The 16,730-nt window shown below is 41.2% G+C and overlaps 1 protein-coding gene and 18 non-coding genes across 19 annotated transcripts; 1 reads left to right on the top strand and 18 right to left on the bottom strand.

Annotated features, from left to right (window-relative positions):
* Positions 1–1,486: 1,486 nt before the first annotated feature.
* On the top strand, positions 1,487–5,885 carry LOC110777660 (uncharacterized). Its single transcript, XM_021982250.2, has 5 exons — positions 1,487–1,664; positions 2,605–2,822; positions 3,837–4,070; positions 4,512–4,660; positions 5,270–5,885. The coding sequence occupies exons 1-5, from the start codon at positions 1,578–1,580 to the stop codon at positions 5,461–5,463; spliced, it is 882 nt and encodes a 293-aa protein (XP_021837942.2). The 5' UTR covers positions 1,487–1,577; the 3' UTR covers positions 5,464–5,885.
* Positions 5,886–10,712: 4,827 nt separating this feature from the next.
* LOC130468876 (5S ribosomal RNA) lies at positions 10,713–10,832 on the bottom strand. The gene has a single exon (XR_008929261.1). It is a non-coding gene; the product is annotated as a 5S ribosomal RNA (ribosomal RNA).
* A 203-nt stretch (positions 10,833–11,035) lies between these two features.
* LOC130468798 (5S ribosomal RNA) lies at positions 11,036–11,154 on the bottom strand. Its single transcript, XR_008929183.1, has one exon. It is a non-coding gene; the product is annotated as a 5S ribosomal RNA (ribosomal RNA).
* A 207-nt stretch (positions 11,155–11,361) lies between these two features.
* Positions 11,362–11,480, bottom strand: LOC130468874 (5S ribosomal RNA). The gene has a single exon (XR_008929259.1). It is a non-coding gene; the product is annotated as a 5S ribosomal RNA (ribosomal RNA).
* Positions 11,481–11,684: 204 nt separating this feature from the next.
* On the bottom strand, positions 11,685–11,803 carry LOC130468822 (5S ribosomal RNA). The gene has a single exon (XR_008929207.1). It is a non-coding gene; the product is annotated as a 5S ribosomal RNA (ribosomal RNA).
* Positions 11,804–12,010: 207 nt separating this feature from the next.
* On the bottom strand, positions 12,011–12,129 carry LOC130468780 (5S ribosomal RNA). Its single transcript, XR_008929165.1, has one exon. It is a non-coding gene; the product is annotated as a 5S ribosomal RNA (ribosomal RNA).
* Positions 12,130–12,335: 206 nt separating this feature from the next.
* Positions 12,336–12,454, bottom strand: LOC130468683 (5S ribosomal RNA). Its single transcript, XR_008929068.1, has one exon. It is a non-coding gene; the product is annotated as a 5S ribosomal RNA (ribosomal RNA).
* Positions 12,455–12,661: 207 nt separating this feature from the next.
* On the bottom strand, positions 12,662–12,780 carry LOC130468831 (5S ribosomal RNA). Its single transcript, XR_008929216.1, has one exon. It is a non-coding gene; the product is annotated as a 5S ribosomal RNA (ribosomal RNA).
* A 206-nt stretch (positions 12,781–12,986) lies between these two features.
* LOC130468687 (5S ribosomal RNA) lies at positions 12,987–13,105 on the bottom strand. The gene has a single exon (XR_008929072.1). It is a non-coding gene; the product is annotated as a 5S ribosomal RNA (ribosomal RNA).
* Positions 13,106–13,312: 207 nt separating this feature from the next.
* Positions 13,313–13,431, bottom strand: LOC130468799 (5S ribosomal RNA). The gene has a single exon (XR_008929184.1). It is a non-coding gene; the product is annotated as a 5S ribosomal RNA (ribosomal RNA).
* A 206-nt stretch (positions 13,432–13,637) lies between these two features.
* LOC130468781 (5S ribosomal RNA) lies at positions 13,638–13,756 on the bottom strand. Its single transcript, XR_008929166.1, has one exon. It is a non-coding gene; the product is annotated as a 5S ribosomal RNA (ribosomal RNA).
* Positions 13,757–13,963: 207 nt separating this feature from the next.
* Positions 13,964–14,082, bottom strand: LOC130468863 (5S ribosomal RNA). Its single transcript, XR_008929248.1, has one exon. It is a non-coding gene; the product is annotated as a 5S ribosomal RNA (ribosomal RNA).
* A 206-nt stretch (positions 14,083–14,288) lies between these two features.
* LOC130468850 (5S ribosomal RNA) lies at positions 14,289–14,407 on the bottom strand. The gene has a single exon (XR_008929235.1). It is a non-coding gene; the product is annotated as a 5S ribosomal RNA (ribosomal RNA).
* A 209-nt stretch (positions 14,408–14,616) lies between these two features.
* Positions 14,617–14,735, bottom strand: LOC130468659 (5S ribosomal RNA). The gene has a single exon (XR_008929044.1). It is a non-coding gene; the product is annotated as a 5S ribosomal RNA (ribosomal RNA).
* A 208-nt stretch (positions 14,736–14,943) lies between these two features.
* On the bottom strand, positions 14,944–15,062 carry LOC130468785 (5S ribosomal RNA). Its single transcript, XR_008929170.1, has one exon. It is a non-coding gene; the product is annotated as a 5S ribosomal RNA (ribosomal RNA).
* A 207-nt stretch (positions 15,063–15,269) lies between these two features.
* Positions 15,270–15,388, bottom strand: LOC130468855 (5S ribosomal RNA). Its single transcript, XR_008929240.1, has one exon. It is a non-coding gene; the product is annotated as a 5S ribosomal RNA (ribosomal RNA).
* Positions 15,389–15,594: 206 nt separating this feature from the next.
* On the bottom strand, positions 15,595–15,713 carry LOC130468896 (5S ribosomal RNA). The gene has a single exon (XR_008929281.1). It is a non-coding gene; the product is annotated as a 5S ribosomal RNA (ribosomal RNA).
* Positions 15,714–15,904: 191 nt separating this feature from the next.
* Positions 15,905–16,023, bottom strand: LOC130468894 (5S ribosomal RNA). Its single transcript, XR_008929279.1, has one exon. It is a non-coding gene; the product is annotated as a 5S ribosomal RNA (ribosomal RNA).
* A 207-nt stretch (positions 16,024–16,230) lies between these two features.
* On the bottom strand, positions 16,231–16,349 carry LOC130468891 (5S ribosomal RNA). Its single transcript, XR_008929276.1, has one exon. It is a non-coding gene; the product is annotated as a 5S ribosomal RNA (ribosomal RNA).
* Positions 16,350–16,730: the final 381 nt, after the last annotated feature.

Genomic DNA, 16,730 nt, shown 5'->3' with positions numbered 1-16,730 from the left:
TATGGCCCTTTAAAGAAAAATCAAACCCTCCCCCTTCACCCATCCCCTCCCGTTCACCATCCCCTCCCCCCGACCTGCCATTTTTATCGACCACCGCCCGCGTGAATCAAACCCTCCCTCTTCACTTCTCACCTCCTCTTCAAGTTGCGATAATTTCCAACTACGGAGTACATCTACGGCAAGAGCTCGTTGGTGGCTGTTCGGATTTGAAGCAAAAGAGAGCAGCAGTGCTGCCAACCAAAAGAAGCAGTACCGCTACTGTTCGGATTTGAAGCAGAGCAACAATTCCCCTTCAAGTTGATTTATTTTTGAGTTTATGAGTGAATTAGGATTCGGAAATGTATATGCCGGGAAATTATTAGCAAACGAAACCAATCCAAAGGGTGGTGAATCAAACCAATCATTTTTTTATAATTATGAACGTACACACTGCCGCCTACAAATGGCATCCTGAACCATGGTCCAACGGCTCCAACCGCCCACAAATGGCGGCAGCGACCATGGCTCAGCCTCAGATTAGCCGCGCAAGATCTGCGGTTGAGCCATGGTCGCCGCCGTCATTTGTGGACGACAGGACCATGGTTCAGGGTGCCATTTGTGACCGGCAGTGTGTTACGCTCATAATAAAAAAAACATTGATTTATTTTTAAATTGTTTCAAGCGCTCATCGGATCCTTGTTATTAAAAACAAAAATTGTTTATTTTTAAAATTTTAATTATTATTTCAATTGTTGGTATTATTATTAGACCTCTGAAAAATCGACCCGACCCGAAAACCGACCCGAATCCGACCCAAAAATACTGGGTCCTGAACAAGATTTTTGTGACCCGTAACCCAATTTTATCCGAACCAGAACAACCCGAAAAGGAATGGGTCAAAACCCGACTGAACCCGTTTTGGACCCGACCAATTGAAAATCATTGTATTTATAGTAATAAATGAGATTATGAGAAAATTTAAGCATAATAGACACGTTGTTTTTACTATTCTTCTGTGTAATATGAATTTAATTTGAATTATACGCCATTTTATGGTTGTATTTGACTAAATATAAACTTGTGTAGGAAAATTTGTTAATTTATGCCCATATTTTGTATATTTATCACCTAAATTAATGAAAATATAATGCACGTTTCAAAATCTCTCAACCCGTTGGGTCGACCCGAACCCGAAAATTCTGGGTCTTGAACAAGCATTTGTAAACCCGAACCCGAAAGTGACCAACCCGATACAACCCAAACCCGAAAATAATTTTTTACAACCTGACCCGACCGACCCGTTTAACAGGTCTAACTATTATTATGGGAGATAATTTTATAAGGGAAAAACCATATTTTCATGTAAAAAACGCGAACGATTTTAACATACGTAGAATAGTGTACACGAATTTATTTGGCCGATCTGTGAGGGACTCGCTCACTCGCCTACGTGGCGCCTTACAATTGGTACTCATGATAAACTCCACGTTATTTTGACATATCGTCACTGCTAAACAATCCAACATTCAACCGGAGTCACCAACTGAACACCGTGTACCAATTCCTCACCGAATACAGAGAAAATCAGAGATACAACAATGGCGGAAAACTCCGATAATCCACCCACCGTCTCCAACCATTCTTCACCACCTAAACCTGCCGAGGATGATCTCAAGCTTCCTCAGGTCTTATTTTCCACCTTCTTCTACTACTTCATCTTCCTCGATAATTTTTTTTATTTAGATTTATGCTTAAGATCTAATTTAGGGCTTCCAATTTGCAAATTCGATTAATCAAGTATGTTATTTTGTGAATTTTTGAAAAAAATGGGCCTTTCTTAGCTTTAGGTTCAATGCCTATGATTCAATGATTTGGTCTCCCTCCTGAATCAAACTTTTTAGTGGAAAAAATGTTAAAGGTTTTATTTTATCTCGATTGCAATAATTTCTGCTCTGCTAAAAACATAAATTCAAACTCCGCAAAATTGAGGGGTTTCTGTTAGCTAGTTTATTTTCGTGTAGATAGAGCCACAAAGGGCAGTGTTACATACGAATTTGACTGAATTCGATCAATTAAGCTAGTTGACATCCGCTTGGAGAGTCGTGGAAGCCGTAATGCGACCTTTCATTAAGCAGAAGGAAAATTTTCTAGTATGTGATGTTGTTTTAGGCTATTTGTGTTCATATGTGGTGAATTAAAGGCTTTGTTTTAGGGTTTTTATTCATGTTAGTATGCTTATTGAGTTGGGAAATTAGTTTTCCAAGAGACCGTTGTGTTTTGTGGAGAAGAAAATAGACTTTCTCTCAAGAAGATGTTTCATTTACCTCGATTTCGAAGGAATTAAAACCTAATCCTCTACAAATATTAAGAGTGTAAAGGTTCTTCTTTTGGTAGAAACAATAAAGCTTAAATGAATTGGTTTACTGGAGATTATTGAAATTGCATCTAAAGGAGCCTATAATCAGTATAATGTGGGAACTTTTTGACACAGAGCCTGTTGTGTGGAAATCCAATTGGGTGTGATCCTTTCAGAATTAATGGTTTTTTGTTTGTGAGATAATTTCGATTGATATGTTTCACTTTGGTGTCACGCTATCTCTCTTTTTGACTGATTTATTGTATCAGGTACCCAATTTGCCTTATTTTCCATCTGTACAACATGGGGGTGTCAATATGATACCGATCATGTACCCCGCACTACTTCCAGGTCTTGCTTCTGCGCAGAACTCAGATCAGAATAACCGTGGACCCGGCATTTATGCTGTACCTATGCTTCCTTTTATGGGTACTGTCGCTGGGATTCCCACTGATACTCTTATTCCTCTTACATACAGCACACCAACGTAAGTATTAAGTGGGAATGTTTAAAGCTTCGTAATACTTGATTACTAGTATATCTGTTTGCACATTCTGCTAAAACGCTTTAAGTTAATATCCTTCTTCCTTTTGTTATGATAAGTTTAATTTGAATACTCCGTGGTGTATAGGTTGTGTGCAAGTGTCCAATAATCCCCTCGACAACAGAGGATATACATATTAAGGCTATTGCCATAACTTTCTGGGGTAACAGTAGCAAAGCTCTTTAAAAGTTAAAACCGTTGGAGTTGATAAACTGTTTTATTCTTTTTGGTTTTAGTAAGGGATAGTTATGTTAATTAAACACATTCATCTTGGGTTTTAAGTACGAACTACAAATTATGACTTAGGGAAGTATTTGTACGTTTAGAAATGAGGAGCTGCAATAGAAAGATGTGTGCCAGTTGCTGAATCCAATCTTTCCTTTGCGATTTGGATATACACTAGGAGTGCCATATTTGCTATTCTGAAACCGTACATAAATATGAAGTGATTAAGCTGAATCTTGGTTCTTCCAATTTAGCCAAATTCCTACTGGACAACTCATTTTCCTCCCCTGGAACTTGCACAACAGCAAGAGGCATACGATTTTTGCAAGTGATGTGTTAACTAATCTAACATTTTGAATATTTTATTTTGCACATTACTCATATGGCAAGGCTAGATGTAAAAGTTGGTTTCCTTAACATTTTAGTTAGTCGCATTTCTGTAACCCTTGAAGTTAACCAATTCTTGCTCGTGAATTTGTTGTAAGTTGTAACCCTTGAAGTTAGAGTTCTCCAAAGAAATTTTAAGATCTGTATTATTGGATTACCAAACTCGTTAGATTGGATTAATGTTGGGTAATTATACAACTAAATCATGCGACAACGATCATGTCAGCATGTGTAAATAAAAGAACTGAGTCTTGGAAGGTTTGGGTTATAGTCCTGTATTTAAGTAGCACTATCAACTGAAGGGATGGAATGGTCTATAATAATTTGGTTGCTTAATGTTAATAGGAGAAGGACCTCTTCTGAGGCTGGAACTACTAACGGGGAGCAAGGCCAGATGAACCAGCAGCAGCCTCAACAGCTTGGAGCTCAACGACAGATTGTTGTACGGAGATTTCAGATAGCATTCCAGCTTGACTTGCTGCTCATATTAAAGTTGGCAGCTGTGATCTTTATATTTAACCAAGATGGTTCAAGACAAAGGCTTGCTCTACTTGTGTTCTTTGCATTTATCGTCTACTTGTAAGTATATGTTATATTTGATGGCATAAAATATCTGCTTGAGGACATATTTTAAAATATTACCAATAAGGATCTCTGTCTAATGAATCTGTACGTCCTTATGTATGAAAAGTAGTTTTTAGTCTCAATTTTTGTACTTCTGTGTTCCACTTACAATAGACTTTACTTTCACATATATGTTCTGAATCAGTTTTTAAGATCTTCACTCAAACTACTTCCCACTATTTTCATGCTTGATTTACAACAGACTGGAAGTTTGGATACTTTTACTGTTCTGAACTTTGGTTTATGAATGTCAATATGAGATTATGTTTGTCCACTTACCCTTGTTTTCTTTCTCTGAGGATATCTGGTCCTCCTTGTACTCTTCAATTGTATATTAACATGAATTCTTCTCATACAAGTCTGAAATTACTCAACCTTTATGATGGTTTACTGCAGATACCAGACTGGAGCTTTAACTCCACTTATGCGTTGGATATCACAAGCAATGCACAGGGCAGCTGCTCCTCCTCGACAACCAAGGCCTGTTGCCAGGGTTGACCCGGTTGTTGGACAAGGGAATAATAACGTTGTTGCAGCTGCTGCTGGTAATCTACTATTTTTTAGTCTTGCATATTGTATCATGTTGGGTGTTAATTGTTGAAAAAAAATGTTACCCTTGATGATCATTTATGATGTGGCCATCTGAAGAGAATCAGCGAGTCCGCATTTGATGTTTTTTACTAAATTCAGCACTTGTAGTGTTTTATTTGACAAAGAGTTCCTGATGAGTTATTTTTTCCAAATATCTTTGGCTCTTTGCGAAACCATCATGTACCATCCATAAAAATGCAACATTTTATTTTCTTCAGGGTCTTTTTTTCTTTTTACATGGGCACATGCATTGGAGCATTTTCAGCTCCCAATGAGTTCCCAATGTGTTAAAGAGATGGGAGTGGGAGTGGGAGATATTGGACCACATGGTATTTATATCAATTCCTGGTTTTAATACGCATAGGAATAATGAGGTCTGTTGGTATTTTGAAATAATTGCAAGGACATAAAGTTTTTTCATGCTTGTTAGTGGAGATTAGGCATTCATGTATTAGGGCAAAAAGAAAGACTGATTGGAAAATATGCAGAATGGAAATGGAAGACTACTACTGATTGTTTTCTGATCCTACTGATGTGTGGATGCATTATTTTCCATGTAACAGAGCATCAACCTGGAGCAGAGAACGGCAATCCACCAGCAGATGGTGCAGAACGTGTAGTTGAAAATGAAGAGGCTCCTGAGGCAGGAGTTGAAGGAGGCAACCACTGGTGGGGTATCGTAAAAGAGATTCAGATGATAGTTTTTGGCTTCATCACCTCTCTCCTCCCCGGATTCCATAACATGGATCATCCCTAAAGGGCTTATGGACTAACCAAATTGCTCCACCCTGCAGCGAAAACAACTTTACATGTCGAAGTGGGGGATTAAGCCGTATACCTGTCAAACATTTTTACAAACCGATACCTTTCTCTTTCTCTACTTTCTTGTGTAGTGAGAAGGTGCATGTGTAGAGTAGTATCCCTTAGCAAATCTTGTTTACTTGTTCAGCCCATTTAGTTTAGGATGGATGTATTTGGCATTCTATGCAAGAGATAGATGGTATATGGATTCGAAGGTGATGTAAGCATCTGTCTTATTTTCCGATTTGCAGCAGTCTGTAAATTATCCGCTGATATGCTTGTTAGCTGAAAATAGAGATGATTGTTGATAGATCTAAAATCCGGAGTGATTGACATGGAAAGGCAATGGTTTGTTCATGATGCAATCTTTTCTTTTGATTAGCATAATCTCAAATTCTGAATTTCACTAATCTATTTAGTAGATTTATTGGTGAAATACAAGTTATTTTTGTTTTGAGAAAATGGCAGTATCAAACTATAACTAATTGAAAATGGTTGTGAATAAACAGGAGAGATGAAAGAGAGAATAATGTTGTGTGTATTATTCCATACTAGATTAGGTCCCGTGCACGCACGGTTATTTGAAAATTATTAATTGACTATCTTTTTTAACTGAAATATTTATCCCTTAAATCTATTGCGTAATTAATAAATCTCGAACGTACTCATTTTATCATATAATATACAATTTTCGCTCTATTACGTATTATATATTTTATATGTTTAATATGATGATTTGACCGAATTAAATATTTGATATGCTTAATATGAACAAAATATTATTATTGATATGAAGATCTGACTAAATATTACCAAAATTATTTGATAATGTCATATTTAATAATCCTATAATTTTTTCTATTTATAAACATTTATATAAAAGGAGAGAAAATAAAAATAGAATAAAGTAAATATTTTTTTTAGGAAAGGATTTTTGGCGGGAAAAAATCGCACCAGGAATTGACACGTGTCATTCCTGGTGTCTCTTTTAGTATATAGTAATAGATAGTACCAGATATATATAGGATAAAATAGTTGGGGTTTTGCTGAACCCTAGAATATTTCAGAGATATTGACGAGGTATAGTAGGCATCCATATTATATTTTATAACACCCCCTGGATGTCCATTATACAAAAAAAATTCTCTCTTAAAATAAAATTTTGCCTAATGCGCGTATGATGCTGCCTCATTAAGAAACCTTACTAGGAAAAGCCAATGAGAAAAATCATGGTGAAGGGAAAAAGAGTGCAGCGCGCATCTACTCTCCCTCATGATTACATAACTTGAGATTTTTGAGACGACACAATCCAATATGGTAAACTAATTTCTTGAAAGTAGTAGTTGGAAGCGCCTTGGTAAATAGGTTTGCCAAATTTTCACTTGAAGAAATTTGTAGAACCTGTATATCACCATTCTTCTGCAGTTCATGGGTGCAGAAGAATTTTGGTAAAATGTGCTTTCTTCTTGTAAGGTTATGAACAATATAATTCATGCGGAAAAACCTTAAAAGCCAGGAATCCAAATTAATTGCTACACAGTCAGTTAGCATAATTTAATATACATACTATGTGATGAGTGCCTTCCCTAGCTTCTCCCGAACCGAACAAGAACAAGTAAAGGACTCCAAGTGTCGTCCCTCCGTAGCAATTCCACAACACGTCCGGATCCACCTTAGATTCAACCGACTAGAATATTCTCTAAGGTTTTTGTGCACTCGGTAAACTCACAAATGGGATAGGCAAATATTAGACTCTCCCTTGAATTTAATGTATTGTATGTGATGTATAAATTGTGATCGAACCACATATTTATAGGGTGGGAAATAGAGAATTGTAATCCTACTAGGAATCAAATAACTAAACCTATTAGGATTATAGTTACTTATTTTTATTAGAAGTCTAGGAATAATTAAATACCTAGAAGTCCAATTATTGTAGGATTAGGAAAACGAACAACTTACAACCCAAGTAACTTGGAGCCTAAGTCATGCATGTGGGGCATCGGGCCTTGGCACGCAAGGCTTGCTTGCCGCCCACGAAGCCTTGCAGGCCACACTTGGCTGGCGCGCGCTGCAGGCCTCGGTCGCTGGCCCATTGCCTTGTTGTTGGCCCATCGATGCCTTGTTGCCTTTGCTAGGCGTTGGGCTTAGCGCTGGCGCTGGGCTTCGTGCTCGGTACTGGCCTGGATCGTCGAGCTCGCGGGCCTTGCTCGTCGAGCGATGGGCTGGCTCGCTTGCCGGCATGTCTCTCGCCGTGCTTCCGATTCGTTTTCCGATTCCGGCATTTATTTCCGATTCGAACAATATTTACGTTTCCGTTAATATTTCCGATAATATTTTCCGATTTCGACAATATTTCCGATTCCGGTAATATTTCCGTTTCCGTCAATATTTCCGACTCCGGCAATATTTCTATTTCCGATAATATTTTCCGATATGAACCATATTTCCATTTCCGGCAATATCTTCGACTTAGATAATATTTATATTTCCGTCATTAACCATATTTCTGTTTCCGGTAATATCTTCATTTCCGGTAATACACTTTCTTTGCCTTGTGATGATTTTAGCTATCACTGGAACCAAGATCCATCATTTCCGAATGACCATAAATAGAACACTTAATGAATATTAAATTCACTTAAATACTTGATCCGTTTATGCACTATTTGTGTGATCCTACTGGTTCAGTCAAGAGTTAGTTGTGGATTAATATTATTAATTCCACTTGAATTGAAGCGGACTTAGCATTAAATTCAAACTTGGACCAATGGCATTATTTCCTTCAGTCTCCCACTTGTCCACAGGGACAAGTGTGCATTTCCTAATTCCTTTGTCACTTGATGCCTGCTCATGAACATAAGGTAAGAGTAGTCATCTTTATTATGTCCAGAGGTATTTTTCGGTGTCAGAGATCAAATAAACAGATAATCATAGCCTATGATTCATCTGAGCACGACCATGCATTTTACAGTTTCTAGCTCTTCGAGTGGCCTTGTACAACTTTCGGCATCTCATCCCGATTTATGGGAGGACAATCCCAATCTTGTGATATTGAGGTTAGACTTCGTTTGATAGGTGATTACCTGAGCGTTGCCGTTATAGTCTCATTTTACGGTGCGACGCTTGACAACGTCAAAGTAACAAGTTCTCAAACAAGTAATCTCAAATCACTTAGGTATTGAGGATTAGTGTCTAATAATATAATGAAAATTACTCATGACAAATTTTCATCTCTCACAGTAAAGTTTCGTAGGTCTGTCCAATACTAATCTTATCAAGTAAGTATCTATGCAAATGATTGCGACATTGCCATGTCCACATAGTTCAAGAAACAGAACTACTAGTCATCTTGCATTCTAGTCGTCTTGAGTTTTCTATGTGTCCACCTTTATAGAAAACTTCCGACCAGGGACCATTTTCAACTTTTGACATTCAAGTGCACTTGATAGACATTTCTTAGTCACAGGACTGGTCCTGAAAGTATATCTCGAATCTTTGTCAAATTGAAAGGACTCATCATTTAATAAACCACAAAATTAAATGGAAAAATGAATTTTATTCATTTCTATGAATGGTTAACCAAAATGTTTTACAAAGTATTAAACTCTAAAACTTTAAAACATTCAATAAGGACATCAAAACCATTCTCCAACATGCTTGATTCCCATAGTTGCAGTGTGCGAGTTGTGCTTCACTTGGGGCAGAGGTTTAGTTAATGGATCTGAGATGTTGTCATCAGTTCCAATCTTGCTTATCTCGACTTCTTTTCTCTCCACGAATTCTCGTAGAAGGTGAAATCTACGAAGTACATGTTTGACTCTCTGGTGGTGTCTAGGCTCCTTTGCCTGTGCAATAGCTCTGTTATTGTCACAATATAGAGCTATTGGTCCTTTAATGGAGGGGACTACACCAAGTTCACCTATGAATTACCTTAGCCAAATAGCTTCCTTTGCTGCTTCATGTGCAACAATGTAATCCGCTTCAGTTGTAGAATCCACAATAGTGCTCTACTTATGTAGGGGGTGAGTTTTTCTCTTTTGCATTTTTTGTAGATGCCCCTACGGCTTTTGAAATTTTGAAATTCGAAGGAGTCGCCAACAAACGTGTTTAAGGGTCTAGTTTGGAAAGACCTTAGTATGACTCTTTTAGGATAAGGCATTGAATCTTGAAACCGAACGGGCGAGATTCGGATACGAGAACGAACCGCTTATTTTTGGCAAACTTGAAAAATACGTCCAAACACAAGACAATGATCGTTTTCGTGAAATCCTAATTATGGTACTAGGCGGGTTGAATCATGCATTTAGAATATTGTATTTGCTACTTGTACATGGTAACTTTGCTTTAAAGTTAATTAAGGGAACCTAAGGCCAATTTGTCCAAAAGTTATATTTGTCAAGCGTGACGTAACCTTTGTATATTGTTGTACTTAGCATGTTGGGTGATGAAAGAAATAAACATGTAAAGCATCATCACAAATAGTAGGAATTATCGAAATGCGTACAAAACCACATCACCTTAAAAAAGGTGAGTAAAGAGTGCGGAATTGAAATTGCAAGCATGAAAAATAGAGGTGCGATATTGAAAGTGCGTTATTGAAATTACGATATTGAAAGTGCGATATTGAAATTGCGGTATTGAAAGTGCCGTATTGAAATGCGGTATTGAAAGTGTTGTATTGAAAGTGCGGTATTGAAATGACAATATTTAAATGACAATATTTAAATTATATTATTGTACTTGAGATCCGAACGCCAAACAACTACTTAATAATAAGTGTGTCCGACACAGATTCAATTCTCTAAAAATCTCAACTTTAGATGAGTTGCTCATCATAAAGCATCCTTGTTTTAATTATTGAAATAGAACTTGAATATTGAAATTGAATATTGAAATTAGGAAACTTGGTTCTTAAAGATTAGACCTTTTAATGTTAAAAAGGCCTCACTTTTAATATGCTCCATAACTTAAAATTGATTCTAGTTTAAGGAGGAATTGATCTCACTTAAACAGCATTGAATATTGAAAATAGAACTTGTATTTGAACATAGACAGTTAAATGTTCATGTGTTCAAGTATGGAGAAAGGTTTGCACTTTTCCAAACATCTTTGAACTTTGAAAAGATTTAAATCTTGTAAAATTGTATGGTGGTTGTTGTAAAGGACAAACCTTTCAAGTATGAAAGTTCTTCGGCGAAAAAAGGGGTGTAACACGAGGACTTCCCAGGAGGTCCACCCATCCTAGTACTACTCTCGCCCAAGCACGCTTAACTGCGGAGTTCTGATGGGATCCAGTGCATTAGTGCTGGTATGATCGCACCCAAACACTTATTACGCTCATTTCATTATAACCCAAACCCGACCCCCTTTTCTGTTCGGAATGCCGTAACTTTGCCGGTTCTCGGAACTCCGCCGTTGTTTTTACAAATTCCTTATTTCTCGACCACCTACGCTGCGCAACCTCGTTTCAACTCGGAAAAAGGCACCGTTGTCGGAAAAAATAAAAAACGAAATTTGGCGAAAAAGGGGTGCAACACGAGGACTTCCCAGGAGGTCACCCATCCTAGTACTACTCTCGCCCAAGCACGCTTGACTGCGCAGTTCTGATGGGATCCGGTGCATTAGTGCTGGTATGGTCGCACCCAAACACTTACTGCGCTCATTTCATTATAACCCAAACCCGACCCCCTTTTCTGTTCGGAATGCCGTAACTTTGCGCCCGATACTCGGAATTCCGCCGTTGTTTTTCCAAATTCCTTATTTCTCGACCACCTACGCTCCGCAACCTCGTTTTACCTCGGAAAAAGGCACCGTCGTCGGAAAAAATAAAAAACGGAATTTGGCGAAAAAAGGGGTGCAACACGAGGACTTCCCAGGAGGTCACCCATCCTAGTACTACTCTCGCCCAAGCACGCTTGAATGCGGAGTTCTGATGGAATCCGGTGGATTAGTGCTGGTATGATCGCACCCAAACACTTACTGCGCTCATTTCATTATAACCCTAACCCGACCCTTTCTGTTCGGAATGCCGTAACTTTGCGCCCGGTTCTCGGAATTCCGCCGTTCTTTTTCCAAATTCCTTATTTCTCGACCACCTACGCTCCGCAACCTCGTTTCAACTCGGAAAAAGGAACCGTCGTCGGAAAAAATAAAAAACGAAATTTGGCGAAAAAAGGGGTACAACACGAGGACTTCCCAGGAGGTCACCCATCCTAGTACTACTCTCGCCCAAGCACGCTTATCTGCGGAGTTCTGATGGGATCCGGTGCATTAGTGCTGGTGTGATCGCACCCAAACACTTACTGCGCTCATTTCATTATAACCCAAACCCGACCCCATTTTCTGTTCGGAATGCCGTAACTTTGCGCCCGATTCTCGGAATTCCGCCGTTGTTTTTCCAAATTCCTTATTTCTTGACCACCTACGCTCCGCAACCTCGTTTTACCTCGGAAAAAGGCACCGTCGTCGGAAAAAATAAAAAACGGAATTTGGCGAAAAAAGGGGTGCAACACGAGGACTTCCCAGGAGGTCACCCATCCTAGTACTACTCTCGCCCAAGCACGCTTGAATGCGGAGTTCTGATGGGATCCGGTGCATTAGTGCTGGTATGATCGCACCCAAACACTTACTGCTCTCATTTAATTATAACCCTAACCCGACCCCCTTTTCTGTTCGGAATGCCGTAACTTTGCGCCCGGTTCTCGGAATTCCGCCGTTCTTTTTCTAAATTCCTTATTTCTCGACCACCTACGCTCCGCAACCTCGTTTTACCTCGGAAAAAGGCACCGTCGTCGGAAAAATTAAAAAACAAAATTTGGCGAAAAAAGGGTGCAACACGAGGACTTCCCAGGAGGTCACCCATCCTAGTACTACTCTCGCCCAAGCACGCTTATCTGCGGAGTTCTGATGGGATCCGGTGCATTAGTGCTGGTATGATCGCACCCAAACACTTACTGCGCTCATTTCATTATAACCCAAACCCGACCCCATTTTCTGTTCGGAATGCCATAACTTTAGGTCCGGTTCTCGGAACTCCGCCGTTCTTTTTCCAAATTCCTTATTTCTCGACTACCTACGCTCCGCAACCTCGTTTTACCTCGGAAAAAGGCACTGTTGTCGGAAAAAACAAAAAACGGAATTTGTTGAAAAAAGGGGTGCAACACGAGGACTTCCCTGGAGGTCACCCATCCTAGTACTACTCTCGCCCAAGCACGCTTGAATGCGGAGTTCTGATGGGATCCGGTGCATTAGTGCTGGTATGATCGCACCCAAACACTTATTGCGCTCATTTCATTATAACCCTAACCCGACCCCTTTTCTGTTCGGAATGCCGTAACTTTGCGCCCGGTTCTCGGAATTCCGCCGTTCTTTTTCCAAATTCCTTATTTCTCGACCACCTACGCTCCGCAATCTCGTTTCACCTCGGAAAAAGGAACCGTCGTCGGAAAAAATAAAAAACGGAATTTGGCGAAAAAAGGGGTGCAACACGAGGACTTCCCATGAGGTCACCCATCCTAGTACTACTCTCGCCCAAGCACGCTTATCTGCGGAGTTCTGATGGGATCCGGTGCATTAGTGCTGGTATGATCGCACCCAAACACTTACTGCGCTCATTTCATTATAACCCAAACCCGACCCCATTTTCTGTTCGGAATACCGTAACTTTGCGTCCGGTTCTCGGAACTCCGCCGTTATTTTTCCAAATTCCTTATTTCTCGACCACCTACGCACCGCAACCTCGTTTTACCTCGGAAAAAGGCACTGTTGTCGGAAAAAACAAAAAATGGAATTTGTCGAAAAAAGGGGTGCAACACGAGGACTTCCCTGGAGGTTACCCATCCTAGTACTACTCTCGCCCAAGCACGCTTAATTGCGGAGTTCTGATGGGATCCGGTGCATTAGTGCTGGTATGATCGCACCCAAACACTTACTGCGCTCATTTTATTATAACCCAAACCCGACCCCCTTTTCTGTTCGGAATGCCGTAACTTTGCGCCCGGTTCTCGGAACTCCGATGTTGTTTTAACAAATTCCTTATTTCTCGACCACCTACGCTCCGCAACCTCGTTTCACCTCGGAAAAAGGCACCGTTGTCGAAAAAATAAAAAACGGAATTTGGCGAAAAAATGGGTACAACACGAGGACTTCCCAGGAGGTCACCCATCCTAGTACTACTCTCGCCCAAGCACGCTTATCTGCGGAGTTCTGATGGGATCCGGTGCATTAGTGCTGGTATGATCGCACCCAAACACTTACTGCGCTCATTTCATTATAACCCAAACCCGACCCCATTTTCTGTTCGGAATACCGTAACTTTGCGTCCGGTTCTCGGAACTCCGCCGTTCTTTTTCCAAATTCCTTATTTCTCGACCACCTACGCACCGCAACCTCGTTTTACCTCGGAAAAAGGCACTGTTGTCGGAAAAAACAAAAAATGGAATTTGGCGAAAAAAGGGGTGCAACACGAGGACTTCCCTGGAGGTCACCCATCCTAGTACTACTCTCGCCCAAGCACGCTTAATTGCGGAGTTCAGATGGGAACCGGTGCATTAGTGCTGGTATGATCGCACCCAAACACTTACTGCGCTCATTTTATTATAACCCAAACCCGACCCCCTTTTCTGTTCGGAATGCCGTAACTTTGCTCCCGGTTCTCGGAACTCCGCTGTTGTTTTTACAAATTCCTTATTTCTCGACCACCTACGCTCCGCAACCTCGTTTCACCTCGAAAAAAGGCACCGTTGTCGAAAAAATAAAAAACGGAATTTGGCGAAAAAAGGGGTGCAACACGAGGACTTCCTAGGAGGTCACCCATCCTAGTACTACTCTCGCCCAAGCACGCTTGACTGCGCAGTTCTGATGGGATCCGGTGCATTAGTGCTGGTATGGTCGCACCCAAACACTTACTGCGCTCATTTCATTATAACCCAAACCCGACCCCCTTTTCTGTTCGGAATGCCGTAACTTTGCGCCCGGTTCTCGGAACTCCGCCGTTCTTTGTCCAAGTTCCTTATTTCTAGACCACCTACGCTCCGCAACCTCGTTTTACCTCGGAAAAAAGGCACCGTTGTCGGAAAAAAATTAAGAACGGAATTTGGCGAAAAAAGGGGTGCAACACGAGGACTTCCCAAGAGGTCACCCATCCTAGTACTACTCTCGCCCAAGCACGCTTAACTGCGGAGTTCTGATGGGATCCGGTGCATTAGTGCTGGTATAATCGCACCCAAACACTTACTGCGCTCATTTCATTATAACCCAAACCCGACCACCTTTTCTGTTCGGAATGCCGTAACTTTGCGCCCGGTTCTCGGAACTCCGCCGTTCTTTTTCCAAGTTCCTTATTTCTCGACCACCTACGCTCAGCAACCTCGTTTTACCTCGTAAAAAAGGCACCGTCGTCGGAAAAAATAAAAAACGGAATTTGGCGAAAAAAGGGGTGCAACATGAGGACTTCCCATGAGGTCACCCATCCTAGTACTACTCTCGCCCAAGCACGCTTAACTGCGGAGTTCTGATGGGATCCAGTGCATTAGTGCTGGTATGATCGCACCCAAACACTTACTGTGCTCATTTCATTATAACCCAAACCCGACCCCCTTTTCTGTTCGGAATGCCGTAACTTTGCGCCCGATTCTCGAAACTCCGCCGTTGTTTTTCCAAATTCCTTATTTCTTGAACACCTACGCTCCGCAACCTCGGTTTACCTCGGAAAAAGGCACCGTCGTCGGAAAAAATAAAAAACGGAAATTGGCGAAAAAAGGGGTGCAACACGAGGACTTCCCAGGAGGTCACCCATCCTAGTACTACTCTCGCCCAAGCATGCTTGAATGCGGAGTTCTGATGGGATCCGGTGCATTAGTGCTGGTATGATCGCACCCAAACACTTACTGCTCTCATTTCATTATAACCCAAACCCGACCCCCTTTTCTGTTCGGAATGCCGTAACTTTGCGCCTGGTTCTCGGAATTCTGCCTTTCTTTTTCAAATTTCCTTATTTCTCGACCACCTACGCTCCGCAACCTCGTTTTACCTCGGAAAAATGCACCCTCGTCGGAAAAAATAAAAAACGGAATTTGGCGAAAAAGGGGTGCAACTTGAGGACTTCCCATGAGGTCACCCATCCTAGTACTACTCTCGCCCAAGCACGCTTAACTGCGGAGTTCTGATGGGATGCAGTGCATTAGTGCTGGTATGATCGCACCCAAACACTTACTGCGCTCATTTCATTATAACCCAAACCCGACCCCCTTTTATGTTCTGAATGCCGTAACTTTGCGCCCGGTTCTCGGACCTCCGCCGTTCTTTTTCCAAATTCCTTATTTCTCCGACACCTACGCTCCGCAACCTCGTTTTACCGTTTTCGGAAAAAATAAAAAACGGAATTTTGCGAAAAAGGGGTGCAACACGAGGACTTCCCAGGAGGTCACCCATCCTATTACTACTCTCGCCCAAGCACTATTGACTGCGCAGTTCTGACGGGATCCGGTGCATTAGTGCTGGTATGGTCGCACCCAAACACTTACTGCGCTCATTTCATTATAACCCAAACCCGACCCCCTTTTCTGTTCGGAATGCCGTAACTTTGCGTCCGGTTTTCGGAACTCCGCCGTTCTTTTTCCAAATTCCTTATTTCTCGACCACCTACGCTCCGCAACCTCGTTTCACCTCGGAAAAAGGCACCGTTGTCGGAAAAAAGAAAAAACGGAATTTGGCGAAAAAAGGGGTGCAACACGAGGACTTCCCAGGAGGTCACCCATCCTAGTACTACTCTCGCCCAAGCACGCTTGAATGCGGAGTTCTGATGGGATCCAGTGCATTAGTGCTGGTATGATCGAACCCTAACACTTACTGCGCTCATTTCATTATAACCCAAACCCGACCCCCTTTTCTGGTCGGAATGCCGTAACTTTGCGCCCGGTTCTCGGACCTCCGCTGTTCTTTTTCCAAATTCCTTATTTCTCCGACACCTTCGCTCCGCAACCTCGTTTTACCGTTCTCGGAAAAAATAAAAAACGGAATTTGGCGAAAAAAGGGGTGCAACACGAGGACTTCCCAGGAGGTCACCCATCCTGTGAGGGGGTCGAAAAAGCACGAGGCTGATGCGTGACCTCGTCCCTCGTGGGTGTGACGCTTCTTTTTGTCAAATCAAGTGTAATTGGATTTCCTGTGAGTTTACAACCAATTGACTAGTAATATAGGAGTCTCCATTCAGTTTTTAAC

The sequence above is a fragment of the Spinacia oleracea genome, chromosome 2 (genome assembly GCF_020520425.1).
Source record: "Spinacia oleracea cultivar Varoflay chromosome 2, BTI_SOV_V1, whole genome shotgun sequence".
Classification (NCBI taxonomy): domain Eukaryota; kingdom Viridiplantae; phylum Streptophyta; class Magnoliopsida; order Caryophyllales; family Amaranthaceae; genus Spinacia; species Spinacia oleracea.
Note: the sequence above shows the minus strand (reverse complement) of the source record. Positions and strands in the feature narration are given on the sequence as shown.

Excerpts from the sequence above, each read along its gene's own strand:
- LOC110777660 (XM_021982250.2), top strand. The coding sequence starts at position 1,578 with ATGGCGGAAAACTCCGATAATCCACCCACCGTCTCCAACCATTCTTCA. Across the intron at positions 2,823-3,836 it reads CTTACATACAGCACACCAAC|GAGAAGGACCTCTTCTGAGG; the intron begins GTAAGTATTAAG and ends TAATGTTAATAG. Across the intron at positions 4,661-5,269 it reads CGTTGTTGCAGCTGCTGCTG|AGCATCAACCTGGAGCAGAG; the intron begins GTAATCTACTAT and ends TCCATGTAACAG.